Genomic DNA, 17190 nt, shown 5'->3' with positions numbered 1-17190 from the left:
TTCTTTCAGTTTAAGAACTTATCACATCATTTTGTAAAAACTCTTTTTATAGATACTACTCCTACTAGGCTCTGTGGGGGAATGGGGAAGGAGATTACATATAGCTCACGTCCAAAGAGCTTGGTCACACATCTATACATACCTGCAAGTGAGACTGGAAACCATAGTCTTTACTCAGGGTGGCTACCTTCCAATTAAAAATTATTTTGAGAGCGAAGAGGAAAATAAATGTTGGAAAATAATTAGTAATCACCACGCTCAGCCCCTTTGGCCATTCAAATATCCTAAGCTTTTCTTCCCAAACATAGAATGTACTCACTTCCTCCCTCCTCCATTAAATTCCTTAATCCAGCTCAAAGTCCATTTTCTCTGGAGAATGTGCAGTCCACTCCAGCAGGTGTGGCTGTGGCTCCTTGGAGTCTGGAATTTTATGAACTGCTATCCATCCTGAATATATACACATTCGATGTACAAAGGAAACTCCCATCCACAAAAGGAAAGAATGAGGAATTTATAGCAGCCACTGGTTCAGACCAGTTATCAAGTCCTGTTGGGTAGGAATGATAAAGCCCCTTTATGTGGCTGAGTGGTAAATTCACTAGATTATCCGGCCCCTCAACTCTGCCCCTGTCCCTTCCCCTGGTCTTGCCTTATGGGTTCTTCTTTTTTTTTTTTTTTTAAATTTGCCCATTTTAAGGATGTAGTTTTTTTTTGGGATGTTGGGGGTAGGAGTTTATTTATTTTTGCTGTGTTGGGTCTTCGTTTCTGTGCAAGGGCTTTCTCTATTTGCGGCAAGCGGGGGCCACTCCTCATCACGGTGCGCGGGCCTCCCACCATCACGGCCCCTCCCGTCGCGGAGCACAGGCTCTAGACGCGCAGGCTCAGCAGTTGTGGTTCACGGGCCCAGCCGCTCCACAGCATGTGGGATCCTCCCAGACCAGGGCCTGAACCCGTTTCCCCTGCATTAGCAGGCAGACTCTCAACCACTGCGCCACCAGGGAAGCCCATGGGTTCTTCCTTAACCTGTATCTTCTGAGGGCATTGGGGAGTGTGCCCTCCTTGGGGGCTGCACACCTTTCGTGGTCTACTTTATGTTGATAAAGTTAGGAGCCTGAGAGTTACTTTAGGTAGTCATCAATTACAGATTTTTTTTTTCTGGCCAGAGTTGGGATTTCTTTGGCAGTTCAGTTTTTTATTTTATTTATTTTTATTTTTTATTTTTTAAATTAGTTTTTATTGGAGTGTAGTTGATTTACAATGTTGTGTTACTTTCTGCTGTACAGCAAAGTGAATCAGTTATACATATACATATATCCACTCTTTTTTAGATTCTTTTCCCATATAGGTCACTACAGAGTATTGAGTAGAGTTCCCTGTGCTGTACAGCAGGTTCTTATTAGTTATCTATTTTATATATAGTAGTGTATATATGTCAATCCCAACCTCCCAATTTATCCTCCCCTGCCCCATATCCCCCTTGGTAACCCTAGGTTTGTTTTCTACATCTGTGACTCTATTTCTGTTTTGTAAGTAAGCTCATTTGTACCATTTTTTTGAGATTTGGAGTTGGGATTTCTTTGGCAGTTCAGGTTTTTAAAATATTTATTTATTTATTTTTGGTTGCATTGGGTCTTCATTGCTGCGCGCGGACTTTCTCTAGTTGCGGTGAGCGGGGGCTACCCTTCGTTGTGGTATGTAGTCTTCTCATTGCGGTGGCTTCTCTTGTTGTGGAGCACGGGCTCTAGGTGCCCGGGCTTCGGTAGTTGTGGCTCACGGGCTTAGTTGCTCCACGGCATGTGGGATCTTCTTGGACCAGGGCTCGAACCAGTGTCCCCTGCATTGGCAGGCTGATTCTTAACCACTGCGCCACCAGGGAAACCCGGCAGTTCAGTTTCTTAAATAAAATTCCTAGGACTGCAGTCTTTTTGCTTTTTGCTTTTTGGATTTTTGCTTCTAGTCATTCCATGAGCAAGTTGCCCACAGTCAAAGAGCTCATCCGGGCCTAGTTTTTAAGCCTGCAAACCCTGGTCTTTTATTTACTGCTTCTACCCACTCGACTCCCTAAATTTAATGGTGTTTATTTTGAGACCATCTCAACTAATATGCTGTAGTGGGAAGGCAAAACCCTTTGTGTGATATTGAAGGCTCAGCTGGCTTTCATCATCTAACAGATAATGCTTACTAGAAGGTACTTAAAAAGGGGTTTCATCTTTTCTCCTATATCTGGCCAAGACAGCCTCTTCAGAACTACCTTAACTAATTGCTTCTACTCTTCCAACCTTGGCTGGGTCTGCCCTCTAGGTACTGAGGCCACAGATGGAGAAAACCTCCCAGTAGTGGAGTGAATTTCCCTCCATCTCTTCTTAATGATGAACTATCTCCTCCTTGACCTCACCTTTCTTCTGGGGCTTTCCTGAAGATGACAAGAAACGATGAACACAGACTACTGAGCTACAGGCTCCATGGGCATGCAGCCTGCCTTTCAAGGTATCGCAAGTGACAGTTTTACCAAATGTCAGATAACATAACACTGCTTCAGCTTTCTAGTCTGAAATACCTGGGTCCTCAGTACCCACCACCTGACTGCTAAGCCAGTGTCATATACATTTTAGGCTCTGTTATGGCAGCAACCCACCTCCAGTAGCAAATTCAATATTGGATAGGATGTGTTCAGGGGCTGTGCCAGAGACCTGGAATAACAGTGGGTTGAATAAAGTAAGTAGAAGTCTGAGCTGGTATGACAGCTCTGCTCTGCAAAGCTGTAGGGGTTCAAGTTTCTTCTATGTTGTTTCTTTGCCACCCTGTGGGTGTTGCTTTCAACTCTGGTCAAGGATAGCTCACCACTATAGCCACATACTGGCCAGCAAGAGGGAGGAAAAGGGGGAGGGGAAGAGAACACCATCCCTTTAAGGGTAAGACCCAGAAATTGAAACATCACTTCTACTATCCTCTCATTGGCCAGAACATAGTCATATGGCCACCCTGGCTGCAGGGAAGGCTGGAAAGGGTATCCTTATTCTGGGTGGTCATATACTCAACTATCTGTTACCATAAAAGAGAAGGGAAAATGGATGTTGGGAGTTATAATAGTCTCTGCTACAGATGTACTTTAAAAATCTGGGGCAAGCAACTTTTTCACCTTGTACTTCCTGTCACATTTTGAGCACTCTATTTCTCAAAGCCTTGCTTTCTTCATATTTTCACTAACTAGGATCCTAGTCTAGGTTTTTAATTCTGGCCTGCTACCAAAAAAAAAAGTTGAATTCAAGGGTTCTTAACCTGGGCCCATGGATCCCTATGAGAAGGTTTCAGGGGGTCTGTGTACTTTGCACAACTCTGTGTGTGTGTCTGTTTGTAGGCCAAGGGCCCGTAGCTTTCATCACATTCTCAAAGAGATCCATGACTTCAAAGAGGTAAAACTGCTAGCCTAGCTGGTATTATAATTTATAGCCTAGTTCCCTTCCAGCTTAGTCCAGTCTTTCTAAAACGTTGGTTTAGCTGAGTCACTTTCTTACTCAGGTCTCCAAAGGCTCTACTTTGCCTCTCAAAATAAAATGCAGGTTCTTTAGGTTGCTACTCAATGCCCTTCATGTTTCTTGACCTGTTCTAATTCTTTCTTACCTCTTTCCACATAAATTCCCCCACTTTCCAAATCTCTTCTTCACTTTGTGCCTTTCCACTTCTTACTCTCCACAGTCCAGCTCCATTCCCAAGTTCTCCGTGACATCTTTCCAGACAACTCCAGGCTATCCTAATCTGAATTCCCTTAACTCTCAGTATGGGGCCCAACCCCTTGGACTGTATTAAACTTTTTCTAATTGTGTGCAGCTTTGTGCGGGGATCATCTTCTCACTTACATTGTAAGATCCTGCCTAGTAAAGACCTTGTCTTATATTCCTTTCAGCTCTACACTTAACTAAATACTTATTAAATGATTGATTCCTACTAAGAAGTGGAAGTAGGGTTCTGTATATGCAATTTCTTTGTGACATTTAATACATTTGAATTTTGCACGTACAACCGTAACACCAAGAACTAAGAAACACTTTATATATAGGGTAATATACTGTATTACCATGTTCTAGAAAAAGGAATAACTTTTTTTTGCCGATGAAGACAATTAAGATTCATTGGGTTTTTCCTTAAATTCTGTTTAACTGTGTGCTTATGGTCTGTTCTATTAATTATAGGAGGCTGATGAGGCCAAGGACACAGTTTAATTGGCTTTAGTCTTTCTTTTTTTCGGCCTCGCTGTGCAGCATGCAGGATCTTAGTTCCCCGACCAAGGATCAAACCCATGCCCCCTGCATTGGGAGCACAGAGTCTGAAGCACTGGACTGCCAGCTATGTCCCAGCTTTAGTCTTTTTCGTAATGCCTACCAGTTGTCCTAAAAGGTACCATCTTTGTTGAGAGGAATGACTGAGTTAGTGGGATGGATCATGTACATTAACTTTTGGTATTGGCAAAATGAATCAAAGGACAAACCCTACTGAAAATGGACACAAGGCATCCTCCCACATCCAAGGTGACATAAAGAAATGGGAGGAGGTATGGTCAGAGTTATGGTGCCTCCCTCCTCCTCTTTGACCTTCATCAGCCTTCTTTCTTAATATGTTTATCTTGGCCAAATATCAATGCCTGCATAGGATGACTACTTCATTTACTAAGATTTTCACTGTAGCAAGGCTTTGAAGAGATATTGGATTTGCTTGTAGTAACCTTTTTGGATGGCAGTGGTTTCACTAGTTAAAATTTGACCTGTGATGAGTGTCCTTTTAGCTGGCTATTAGTAAAACAGCTTGTACTTTAACCTCTGTATACCTCAACTTCCAAGTAAACTTGAATTTATTTATCAACAATCCTAATTTAAAATGGAGGTGGGTTTCCATATACATTTTAGAAGTATTTGTTCTAGTTCTGTGAAAAAAGCCATTGGTATTTTGATAGGAATTGCACTGAATCTGTAGATTGTCTTGGGAAGTATGGTCATTTTAACAATATTAATTCTTCCAGTCCAAGGCCATGGTATATCTTTCCATCTGTTTGTGTCATCTTCCATTTCTTTCATCAGTGTCTTATACTTTTCCGAGTATATGTCTTTTACCTCCTTAGGTAGATTTATTCCTAGGTATTTTATTCTTTTTGGTATGACACTAAATGGGGTTGTTTCCTTAATTGCTCTTTCTGATAGTTCGTTGTTAGTATATAGAAGTGCAACAGCTTAGGACCAGTGATTCATAGGCATAAATTTCATTATGAAGGATTTGGGTTATTAAAAAATGGCAGAATTTAGAGACCATTAGGAGATGGGAGCTGTAAGATTCCAAACAGTGTTTAGCGGTTACTGATCTCGGCGATCAGCTTTAGTAGTTGAAGTGAGGTTGCAGGTATGTTGCATATTAGAAATAATAGGAGCCTTGGGAATTCCCTGGCAGTCCAGTTGTTAGGACTCGGCACTTTCACTGCTGGGGCCTGGGTTTTGTCCCGGGTCGGGGAACTAAGATCTCACAAGCAGTGTGACACGGACAAAAAAAAAAAAAAAAGAAATAATAGGAGCCTTTACTGGAGGTATAGGAAAAACAGTTGGGGAAAATCTTATTGCATTAGAGATTTTCAAAAATATTTAGATGATTTTTTAAATGTTTCAATGACTTCTAGTTATCTCATCCTGTTTGCTGTAGGCCCTGGACTTTCCTTTTCACTTTTTGTTATGGTATAGTGGGTAAAACACTGGATTAAAATCAAGCACACCTGAGTACAAATAGTTCCAATTCCAGCTTCTTCATTACCAGTGTCACCTTCTGCAAGTCACTTAACGTGTTTGGGCCTCAGTTAACTCTTCTGCAGATAAGGGTCCTATTTCAGGGCTGTTACAGGATTAGATAAAATGATGTATCTGAAAAATCCAACACAATGTGTAGCACAGGTTAGTACTCAATAAATGGTCACTATCATTTACTATCAATCTGTGACTGTTGCTTACCTATTTCGGCAATGATTTAAGAAAGGAATCTCAAAAAAAAAAAGGAAAGGACCAGAACAAGGTTTCTATTTAAAGTTTGGTTTTTTGCAAGAAAGAACTATCTGGCAAAATAAATTTAGCTTATAAAGATATCATGTTTGAGATGGGAAGAGAAGATAGGATGTAAAATGAACTCAGCTGCACAGCCTAGGTATGAGTTTCTTGTACAGAATTCATAATAATAGTATTCTGGTACCAAGTCTTGCCTTTTGATATGGTTATCTATGAAGTTCCTAAGTTGAAGCTGGTGGCAGCTGTCTCATTTCTTTTTTTCTATAGATTTCTGTTGTTTATTTATTTATTTATGTATTTGGCTGCATTGGGTCTTCGTTGCTGTGCGCGGGCTTTCTCTAGTTGCGGTGTGCGGGCTTCTCATTGCAGTGGTTTCTCTTGTTGCAGAGCACGGGCTCTAGGGCGTGCGGGCTTCAGTAGCTGTGGTGTGCAGGCTCAGTAGTTGCGGCTCGTGGGCTCTAGGGCGCAGGCGCAGTAATTGGGGAGCACAGGCTTAGTTGTTCCTCGGCATGTGGGATCTTCCAGGACCAGGGATCGAACCCGTGTCCCCTGCATTGGCAGGCGGATTCTTAACCACTGTGCCACCAGGGAAGTCCCCGTCTCATTTTAATAGGGCCTAAGAGGGGACTTCCCTGGCGGTCCAGTAGATAAGACTCCACGCTTCCATTGAAAGGGACATGGTTTTGATCCCTGGTCAGGGAACTAAGATCTCACATGCCGCACGGTGTGGCCAAAAATAAAAAAAAAATAGGGCCTATGGGACTCCAATTATGGAGTTCTCTTTCTTGGAGTCTTCAGTATTTTTATAGATAGCCAATGTTCCCACTTGCTCTAAGCATATGCTGACTTGAATGCAAAGAGACTGTGGATTGGATCTAGATATTTTGGGGGGAGGCTGTTTATGACCAGATGATGAAAGAGAACTGTATTGACTTCCAGTTGAAGTACTAAGTTTAGTTTAGGTTATCTATCAGTGTACTTTATGTTGGTTAATATGAACACATTTCTTTCTGAAAATAAAATGCTATTCAACACTATCCAGTGCCCCCACCGTGTTTGCTTACAGCAGAGAATAAAGTGAAGTAGATATCCCTATCATAATGTTTTTTATTTGTTTGTTTGTTTTGGGTGCACGGCACGTGGGATCTTAGTTCCCTGACCAGGGATTGAACCCACACCCCCTGCATTGTAAGCACAGAGTCTTAACCACTGGACCGCCAGGGAAGTCCCTCATAATGTTTTTTTACTCTTGTTTTAGCTAAGGTTCTTTTGGTCACAAGCAGCAGAAACCAACTCTGGCTATCTTAAGCAAAGAGGGGACTTTATTTGAAGGGTACAAGGGTATCTTCTAGAGCTGAAAAACGTTTCAAGTAATCAAGAAGGGAGTGAACCAAAGCTAGCTCTGGGAATATTGGCAGAGGCTGTGTGTGGCCCGATAAGGCACAGCTGTTAAGGTACTTAGCTCCTGTGTCACCCATAATGTGTGTTGGGGGTTCACAAGACCACCCCACATTTAGAGATTCTCCAGAAGGGACTCATGGCACTCAGTCTATAGTTGTACTCATGGCTAAGGTTTATGGCAGTGATGTGATAAGGACACACAGCTGGACCATAATGGAAAAGGCACAGGAAGAGTCTGGAGTACCTTTGTGCAGGCTTCCTTCTGCGTTCTCCCATGAGGCATCACACGGAATGCACTCCTCTTCAAGAAACACAGCAACATGTGTGCAATGTTCCTGCGCAGGGAATCCTATTAGAGTCTCAGCACCCAGGGTTTTGTTTTCTTTTTTCTTTTAACATCTTTATTGGGGTATAATTGCTTTACAATGGTGTGTTAGTTTCTGCTTTATAACAAAGTGAATCAGTTATACATATACATATGTTGCGTCTCCCTCCCTCCCACCCTCCCTATCCCACCCCTCCGGGCGGTCACAAAGCACCGAGCCGATATTCCTGCATGGTTTTTATTGGGAGAGGTTCGTATAAGCACCCTCTGCATGTGCCAAAATCCCAGACTCCCAGAAGGAAAGCAGGTGTTCAGCCTAAACTACCTTGTTCTCCCAAACAGTCGAGGCACAGTGGATCACCCTTACCAATTAGGGACAGGTGAGGCCATTCCTGAAATTCAAATTCCCAGGCAGCAACCAAGAGCATAAACCTTGCAAGCAGGCTTTTCTAAGGATAGCAGTCTCACGCTCACTCTTCTCATATCTCTTAATTCCAAGTCTCAAATTCTGGGAAGATTGAATCCGACCCACCTTGACTCAGGTGTCTTTGGAATCCATTGACTCTTTGGGAGGCAAAGTGGAGCAATAGAGACATGGCCCTGGAACCCACCCTCTGGGATGGGAGGGTACAGTTCTCAGAAGAGAAGGACCCAAAGTGATCAGGAGGGACCCACTGCAGCCCTCATACGGCATGTTTGAGGGCTCTGGAAACCTTTGATCGGGAGGGTTCTGTGATGCCATTACAATACAGTGAATTTCAGGACTTCATTCATTCAAGTAATAACAAATATCTCTTGAGCATCTACTATGTGCCATTCTCCTGAGCCAGAAGCACGCCTCCAGTATTTTCCATTTTATTTGGAAGAAGAGCGTATATATCTGCTACTGTGGTTTGCCCTATTCTCTCTGGCTTCTTAGGAATTTAAACATCCAATTAAATTCCTTTGAACTTTCACAGATACCGTGAGCACTGAGTCATTTGGTCAGTATTATGCCTCAGGTGAAGGGATTCATTTTTCTCTTACAGTAATCCTTTGATTTATACAGTAACAGGGAGTTTTTTTGTGAAGAAGATATGTATTCTATTGCTGTGATCCGATCCATTTAAATCTTTTAATTTCATTATTTGCTACCAAAGTAATCCAGCTGAAGCAATTTTATCCAATGCATTTGACACTGAAACTTGGTCAGTTAATTTAACAAAAAATCATTAAGTCAAGGATTATCATAATGAAATGAGAGACGCTTTACGTATTTTAACTCAAGTATGTTTATTTTTGGTTTTGTATATGCAAATCTTTAAAGTGAAGAGCACTTATGAAAGCAATCTGAGTGCGGAATCTCCTGGATTTTTATAATGTCTCCCCTAATGTTTACATTTCCCCATAGCAACAGCCTTAGGAACAAATATAATTTACTCTTACAAGCATATAGTCAACTGGTGAGGGCAGTGGAGAGAATCTGATCATCAGAAGCTTTCAGGGTGTATTTAAGTCAGTTAAATGGATACAATTTAAAGAGCTCTGGGAATTTCCTGGAGGTCCAGAGATTAGGACTCGGTGCTTTCACTGCCTTGGGCCTGGGTTTGATTCCTGGTCGGGGAACTAAGATCCCATAAGCCTCATGGTGTGGCCAAAATAAATAAATAAATAAAGAGCTCTACTGGACATGTTCGTTACTTAAAACTTAGAAACTATGGTAAGCAAGAAAATTTTTTTTTTTTTTTTGGCTGCGCTGGGTCTGCATTGCTGTGCGTGGGCTTTCTCTCTAGCTGCGGCGAGCCGGGGCTACTCTTTGTTGTGGTGCACGGGCTTCTCCTTGCGGTGGCTTCTCTTGCTGCGGAGTATGGGCTCTAGGCTCAAGGGCTTCAGTAGTTGTGGCTCGAGGGCTCTAGAGCACAGGCTCAGTAGTTGTGGCGCACGGGCTTAGTTGCTCCACGGCATGTGGGATCTTCCCGGACCAGGGCTCGAACCCATGTCCCCTGCATTGGCAGGCGGATTCTTAACCACTGCGCCACCCGGGAAGCCCCAAAATTAGGAATTTTGACATAGGATCATCACTAAGTTTTTGGTCTATTTCCTTTATATATGTGGAATATATACATGCAAATGCAGAGACATATATGGAGTATATAGATACTAATATGCTAGATATACTATATAATGAAATATATATTATACACCAATTTGAACAAAAATCAGGCTTATGCTATATATAGTGTCTTTTAGTCTTTTTCCATCTAAACAAACTGATGCTTTTCCAGTAAGCATTCTCCTACAGCATTATCTTGTGATGACTTTTGGCCAGTGGGGATTAGTTATCAACACTGTGGCATGTCCCTAAGAGGACTGGGGGTTTGTAGAGAGTTAGAGGACTAACTACAGGGGAATGTCAGTGAGGAATGAGGAGGCATTGACTCCACCTTCAGTACTGGAGGGGTGTGTGTGTGGGTGATGAGTAACTTCACCTTCCACTGGTGTCCTCAGGGGAAAGCAGATTCCCGTGACGACAGCAGTATAAGCAATTGTTTAGGGAAGAGGTGAAGAAGGTAGGGAGACCTGTTAAGCATGGAACAGAATTCCAGAGGTCATAATGGAAGGATCTGGGAGACAGAGAGGGAAGAGATATGGGACTGGGTCTGGTGGAAGATACCAGAGCAGTGAAATGAGGGTCTGAGAGAAAACAGATGGTCAGGATGGATGGAGAATGTGCCCCAAGGTGGGAGAGGAATAGTCCTCTCTCTCTGGCTCTTTCAGCATAGTAGGTGCCACATGTTCTTCGGGGTGAGCAGCATCCTTTTGTGCCAACTCCCCCGTCAGTGTTCTAGAGTATCATTAAAAGCTTGGCTTTTCAGTTAGAAATTTCAGTTAGAAATTGAAGCAGTGATCCCTGAGCTGATGTGGTTCACTAAAGAGAATGTTTTCAAAAGAGGGTAGTAGAAGACTTCCCTGGTGGTCCAGTGGTTAAGACTCCACGCTTCCAATGCAGGGTGCATAGGTTCAATCCCTGGTCAGGGAACTAAGATCCCACGTGCTGCGTGGCATGGCCAAAAGTTTAAAAAAATAAAAATAAAGCATTAAAAAAAAGAGGGCTAGTAGATTGTGGTGAGAATGGGGATGATAACCCTACATATTTACCATTGGACTTACCCCACTAAGGATGTAGTTTCACAGATGATATTGGAAGTCATGGATGAGATCACCTAGAGAGAAAGTAGACTGAGAAGAAGACCCTGGGCAGATCTGGGGAGAACCAATATTTTAGAGGTGGACAAAGACGAGGATCCCCTAACCCACTTCTCGCCCAGCAGAAGTGATTGAGGTTGAGTAGCCAGCGAGTTAGGAGGAAACCCAGGATCTTGCAATGCCAGAGAGCCCAGGGAAGCAGCTGTTTTTAAGGAGGAGTGGCCAACAGGGACAATGCTTTAGACAGATATATCTGTCTGTATTTTAGCCAGAAATATGAAGGTGTCCTACTTCCTAACCAGAATAGAGACTGTAGCAAAATTATATATGACTCCTCCAGCTTGAAATCAGTTCATTTACTGGGATTGTTTGATGAGTTTATTAGACATAGTGTGGGTCCTCTTAACTGCCGGATTTGTGCCAACACATCCTACATATTCGTATGAATATTGAATGCATGTTCAACACACATCAGTTCTTTCCTCTAAGCCTGTGACAAGAGATACACTGTGCAGCACCCTGAATACAAACCCCAGCACATAAACATGTAGCTCTGAAATCATTGTATGGCAACACATGTTCATAAAATGGTCAGTAAGTATTTCAAAATATGCTAACAATTTTCTTTGGGTTCTGAAAATAAAAATGCAAATTTTTGTAATGTTCAGAAAATGTGTGCCCTTCATAGTGGATTTGCTCATCTTCAGAGATTTGTGCTTGATTTGTATAAGACCACCTTGATGAACTGAAGGTTAATCGATTGTGGGCTTGAAGGATTTTCTTCCAAATTTTAGAAGGGCTTTCCTGTGGGAAAGGGAAGAAAAACAGCTTCTGGCTCAATATAAAAATCATCTAAGATAGAATTGGATTCATTGAAAGGTAATGATTCCCCCTTGAGTAGAGACTGGGGAATTACTCATTTAAGGCTGTACAAACGGGATTTAAAATTTTTTTTCATTATGTGAGTAACAAGATAATTTCTAAGGTCTTTTCCTACTGTACGATTTCATGAGTGTATGTACCTGGGGTCTTTAAGAAATAAGGAAGGCTGGGACTTCCCTGGTAGTGCAGTGGTTAAGAATCCGCCTGCCAATGTAGGGGACACGGGTTCTAGCCCTGGTCCGGGAAGTTGCCGCATGCCGCAGAGCAACTAAGCCCGTGCGCCACAACTACTGAGCCTGCGCTTTACAACCTGTGAGCCACAACTACTGAGCCCACCTGCCACAACTACTGAAGCCCACGCACCTAGAGCCCGTGCTCCGCAACAAGAGAAGCCACTGCAATGAGAAGCCCGCGCACCCCAACGAAGAGTAGCCCTCGCTCGCCACAACTAGAGAAAGCCCACGCACAGCAACGCAGACCCAACACAGCCAAAAATAAAATAAATAAATTTATAAAAAAAAGAAATAAGGAAGGAAATGTAACATTGATTTTGTAGTTCAAATTGTCTGTATTTCTAATGTACGATATAAAAAATCTCAAATAATAATTAAGAGGACTATAATTATCCATAATCTCAGCATTTTAACAGTTATTTTCAATTTGGGGTGTTTCCTTTAAATATCTATCCTCGTGCATAATTAGTTTCACAAATGTGCACTTATAGTTCTGTTTCCTTTCTGTATTTTTCAGTGACTTTTGCTCTCAGGAGATAAATTTAAGGAAATAAGTGTGTTTTCCTGGAGTCTGTTAGTCTTTAATCCTGAAAACCACTGGCAGCTGTGGTGGGTAGGAGCCGTGTGTTTAAAACTGTCCAAGGCCACAGAGGCTTCTTTGAAAAACTGATTTTGCAGCTTGTGGGCATTTCCTAAACTATATTGTTCTATTGTTTTTTCCCCCTGAATTAGTGGATCATGGCCTTGCCAGGTTGGTGACGGTGTATTGTGAGCATGGCCATAAAGCTGCCAAAATCAACCCCCTCTTCACTGGCCAAGCCCTGCAGGAGAACGTGCCTGAAATCCAAGCCCTCGTGCAGACGCTGCAGGGACCCTTTAATACCGCAGGTAAAGCCCATCAACAATGGACTATCCACGTGACAGTTAACTGCCAGTGAGGTGCGGCTCCTTTCTCTGTTCTTGAAGGACCCACATGCCCGCTGGAGCTGAGGCTTCCACGGGTGTGAGGGGACAGTGAGGGGCACATTCGAACACTGTTTGGGAGGAGCAGTGTTGGGGTTCTAGAATGGTCTTCTGATAGGGCCCGTTTCTTCTCTATTCAAATCATATGTACAACGGCCAGAGGGTACATGAAAAGGTGCTCAGCATCACTAAGCATCAGGGAAATGCAAATCAAAACCACAATGAGGGGCTTCCCTGGTGGTGCAGTGGTTGAGAGTCTGCCTGCCGATGCAGGGGACACGGATTCGTGCCCCGGTCCGGGAAGATCCCACGTGCCGCGGAGCAGCTGGGCCCGTGAGCCATGGCCGCTGAGCCTGCGCGTCCGGAGCCTGTGCTCCGTAACCGGAGAGGCCACAACAGTGAGAGGCCCACGTACCGCAAAAAAAAACCCCAAAAAACCTCAATGAGCTATCACCTCACACCTGTTACAATGGCTATTGTCAAAAAAAAACCCCAAAGATGGATAAACAACACGGTCCTGCTGTCAAGCACAGGGAACTATATTTAATATCCTGTGATAAACCATAATGGAAAAGAAAATGAAAAAAAATGTATATATATGTATAACTGAATCACTTTGCTGTACAGCAGAAATTAACACAACATTGTAAATCAACTATACTTCAATTAAAAAAAAAACAAACCCAAAGATACAAGTGTCGGCGAGGATGTAGAGAAAAGGGAACTCTTGTGCACTATTGGTAGGAATGCAAGTTGGTGCAGCCACTATGGAAAACAGTATGGAGGATCCTCAAAAAATTAAAAATAGAACTACCATATGATCCAGCAATTCCATGTCTGGGTATAAATCTAAAGGAATTGAAATCACTATCTTAAAGAGATATCTGCACTCCCATGATCATCACAGCTTTGCTCAATCAGTATCAAAGATCTAACGTTTATTGTAAGAAACCATACACAATATAAAGAAAATGTTGGTTTGTTAAATTCATATTGTAGGCTTAGGCAAATGACTGATAATTGATTTGGTGCTGGGCCAATCACGTACTACAAACCTTTTCTCTGGCTGAGATTCAGGGAGATTTCCTTTTACCCTAGAATATTGCATTGCTATCAATATTAATTCACATTAAGACCAACTGTGCAATAATAGGCATTGCTTTATAGATATTAATAAGACTTGAACGTTTTGGTAGATAGATATTTCAGATAAATGTATACATATGATTTGTAGCTATAAAGCAGATGAAAGGTAGGTTCACAATTTAGTTCGAAATGACTATAGAATCAAAATTTGGCATAATGCATCATGGCTCTGTTCGAGAGAAGGAAGATTTTTATTCCCTCTCCTTTTAGTACCTTTATGGCCTTTGATCATATTTTTAGTTTTGCCTTTAGAAAAATCTAGATAACCCAAGTTACTTGGAATGAAATGCTCTGAATTCAAATAAGGATCTTGGTATGTTCTATAATTATTTACATGGTTGATTATTCTTTAAAACGATCCCTTTGATTCCATTTCATAGGATTACTGAACATGGGGAAGGAGGAGGCCTCTCTTGAGGAAGTGGTAGCCTATCTCAACCAGATCTACTGTGGGCAGATTTCTATTGAAACCTCCCAACTTCAGAGCCAGGAGGAGAAAGAATGGTTTGCCAAGCGGTTTGAGGAACTGAAAAAGGAGGCATTTACCACAGAAGAGCGAAAACATCTGTCAAAACTAATGCTAGAATCTCAGGTATAAAAGTAGCAGCTAATATCAAAGAAACAGGTCGATTCATTTTCTACAAAGACATATAAATATTGAAGAAAGGGAGTTAAGACATGAACTCTCTGAATGTAGCCCCATTTACCCCACGGCCTCAACACAAGGGGCAGTGTAACACATACCACTTTATTCTAAGTTGAAGAAAGTAGATCACCAAACAACAGAACTATTGGTTCTTCTCAGAGTCAATATGTTTTATGTATTTGTCGATTCCCTCTATAGAAGCCTGCAAAATCCTTAAGATCTTAGTTCTCTTTTTATTACCTGAAGTGATAGAAAAAAAGGAACTGTATGTGGAAGAGGCTCTCAATACAGATTAATGGGATTGAATGTCTGTCAGGGCTGTCATCAGGACTCGGGCATATCAAGATGACAAGAAACCTGTTCCCAGTAACGTGGGTGGTTGGCTAGTTTGCAGCCCAGATGAAATGCTATTGTAGAGCCCTGTACTAAAACTCAAGTCATGGGAAAGGCCCGGCATTCTGAGGGGATTCCTGTTGGGGTGAGTTCTTCTACCACTCAGGTCGTTTTCTCGGCATCCCTGCTGCTGTCTGGTGTCCTCGGCAGGGCTCTCCTGCCTGGCTCTGGGTGACTTCTGTGCATCTCTGCGGTCTGTAGTGAAGGAACCCTGTTGCAGCTGCTTGACACAGTGTGGGGTCTTCTTAAACGTGTTTGACTTTGACCCAAGTAGTTAGCTGTCCTGTAACTGATGCATCTGACATGGTGTTCCATAGGAGCTTGACCACTTTTTGGCCACCAAGTTTGCCACGGTGAAGCGATACGGAGGCGAAGGAGCTGAAAGCATGATGGGCTTTTTCTATGAGCTGCTGAAAATGGCGGCCTACAGCGGGGTAACCGATGTCATTATTGGGATGCCACATAGAGGCAGGCTGAACTTATTGACAGGCCTTCTGCAGTTCCCTCCAGAGGTAAAAGACTTTCTATGTTTTCCACTATTCATGTACAATTGACTATAAAAGAATAAAACCAATGGTAATAACTGGTTTTAGAAAACCGACTAAGCATATGAGCCATTTGTCCAGGAGACAGCTTAGTTAATCTTTTTTTGATTTGAATTTTATTTTATTTGTTTATTTTTATACAGCGGGTTCTTATCAGTTATCTATTTTATACATATTAGTGTATATATGTCAATCCCAGTCTCTCAATTCATTCCCCCCCGCCCACCGCCACTTTCCCCCCTTGGTGTCCATACATTTGTTCTCTACATCTGTGTCTCTGTTTCTGCCTTGCAAACTCGTTCATCTGTACTGTTTTTCTAGATTCCACATATATGTGTTAATATATAATATTTGTTTTTCTCTTTCTGACTTACTTCAGCTTAGTTAATTGATGAAACCTGTTGCTGTTGAATGGCCCTCTTCTTTTTCCTTTTGTTTGTTTATTCTTTTGGCTGTGCCACGTGAAATGTGGGATCTTAGGTCCCCAACCAGGGATCAAACCCGCGTCCCCTGCTGTGGAAGCGTGGAGTCTCAACCACTGGACCACCAGTGAAGTCCCTGGACCTGGCATTTAGGTTGATTTTCTGTATCAACTTACAGAGGTTCTTCACTCAGGGAAGTTAAAAGTTAGTTTGTTTCCTACAGATGATGCAAACAGATAAATTCTGTTTTTCGAAGCATGCTTCCCCTATTTCATAAAAATCATTCAGACAAACACAAAGATCTGTGCAATTTGATACAATTTTACCTTACAAAAAAGTCATTTTTACCTTCCACTTATTTGCAGTTTATAGATTATATGAAACTAGTTACACATTGTTATCTCAAGAGACCCCTCTAAGTGAGTGGTTTTACGGGTTATTGGATCTTGCTGTTCCTGTTCTGTCCAACTCAGCTGCTCTGTAAGTCTCGAAAGACTTGAGGGTCAGGATGGAAGATTCGATGTCAGGGAGCATCAGAGGGACTCAATGTCTGATAAGGTTGTGGCCATTATGCGTGGATAAACCTCATTACTGTTCTTGGCCAGGAGATAAAAAATAATTAAACGTTAAAGGACCTTTCAAAGTTAGATGGAGTTAATGGAGCCTATGGAAGGATGTGTTATCCTTGAGAATATTAGAAGAAACACATGGGAACCCTAGTACGCTGTTGGTGGGAATGTAAATTGGTGCAGCCACTGTGGAAAACAGTATGGAGGATCCTCAAAAAACTAGAAATAGAACCACCATATGACCCAGAAATTCCATTCCTGGGTATATATCTGAAGAAAATGAAAACACTAATTTGAAAAGATATATGCACCTCAATGTTCATAGCAGTATTATTTACAATAGCCAATACAGAAGCAGCCTAAGTGTCCATCAACAGATGAATGGATAAAGAAGATGTGATACACACACACACACACACACACACACACACACACACACACACA

General features: G+C 42.1%; 1 protein-coding gene across 3 annotated transcripts in view; it reads left to right on the top strand.

The window, feature by feature from the left end:
* Positions 1-17190, top strand: part of DHTKD1 (dehydrogenase E1 and transketolase domain containing 1) — a 52821-nt gene that overhangs the window by 1992 nt on the left and 33639 nt on the right. For all 3 annotated transcript variants that reach the window (XM_029238408.1, XM_029238407.1, XM_029238409.1), the window contains exons 2-4: positions 12795-12950; positions 14552-14763; positions 15528-15722. In XM_029238408.1, coding sequence (XP_029094241.1) covers positions 12795-12950; positions 14552-14763; positions 15528-15722 — 563 coding nt within the window. The remainder of the gene's footprint in view (positions 1-12794; positions 12951-14551; positions 14764-15527; positions 15723-17190) is intronic.

The sequence above is a fragment of the Monodon monoceros genome, unplaced genomic scaffold, assembly GCF_005190385.1.
Source record: "Monodon monoceros isolate NGI ecotype Baffin Bay Population unplaced genomic scaffold, NGI_Narwhal_1 Super_Scaffold_21, whole genome shotgun sequence".
Classification (NCBI taxonomy): Eukaryota; Metazoa; Chordata; class Mammalia; order Artiodactyla; family Monodontidae; genus Monodon; species Monodon monoceros.
This window is presented reverse-complemented; position numbering and strand designations above follow the sequence as displayed.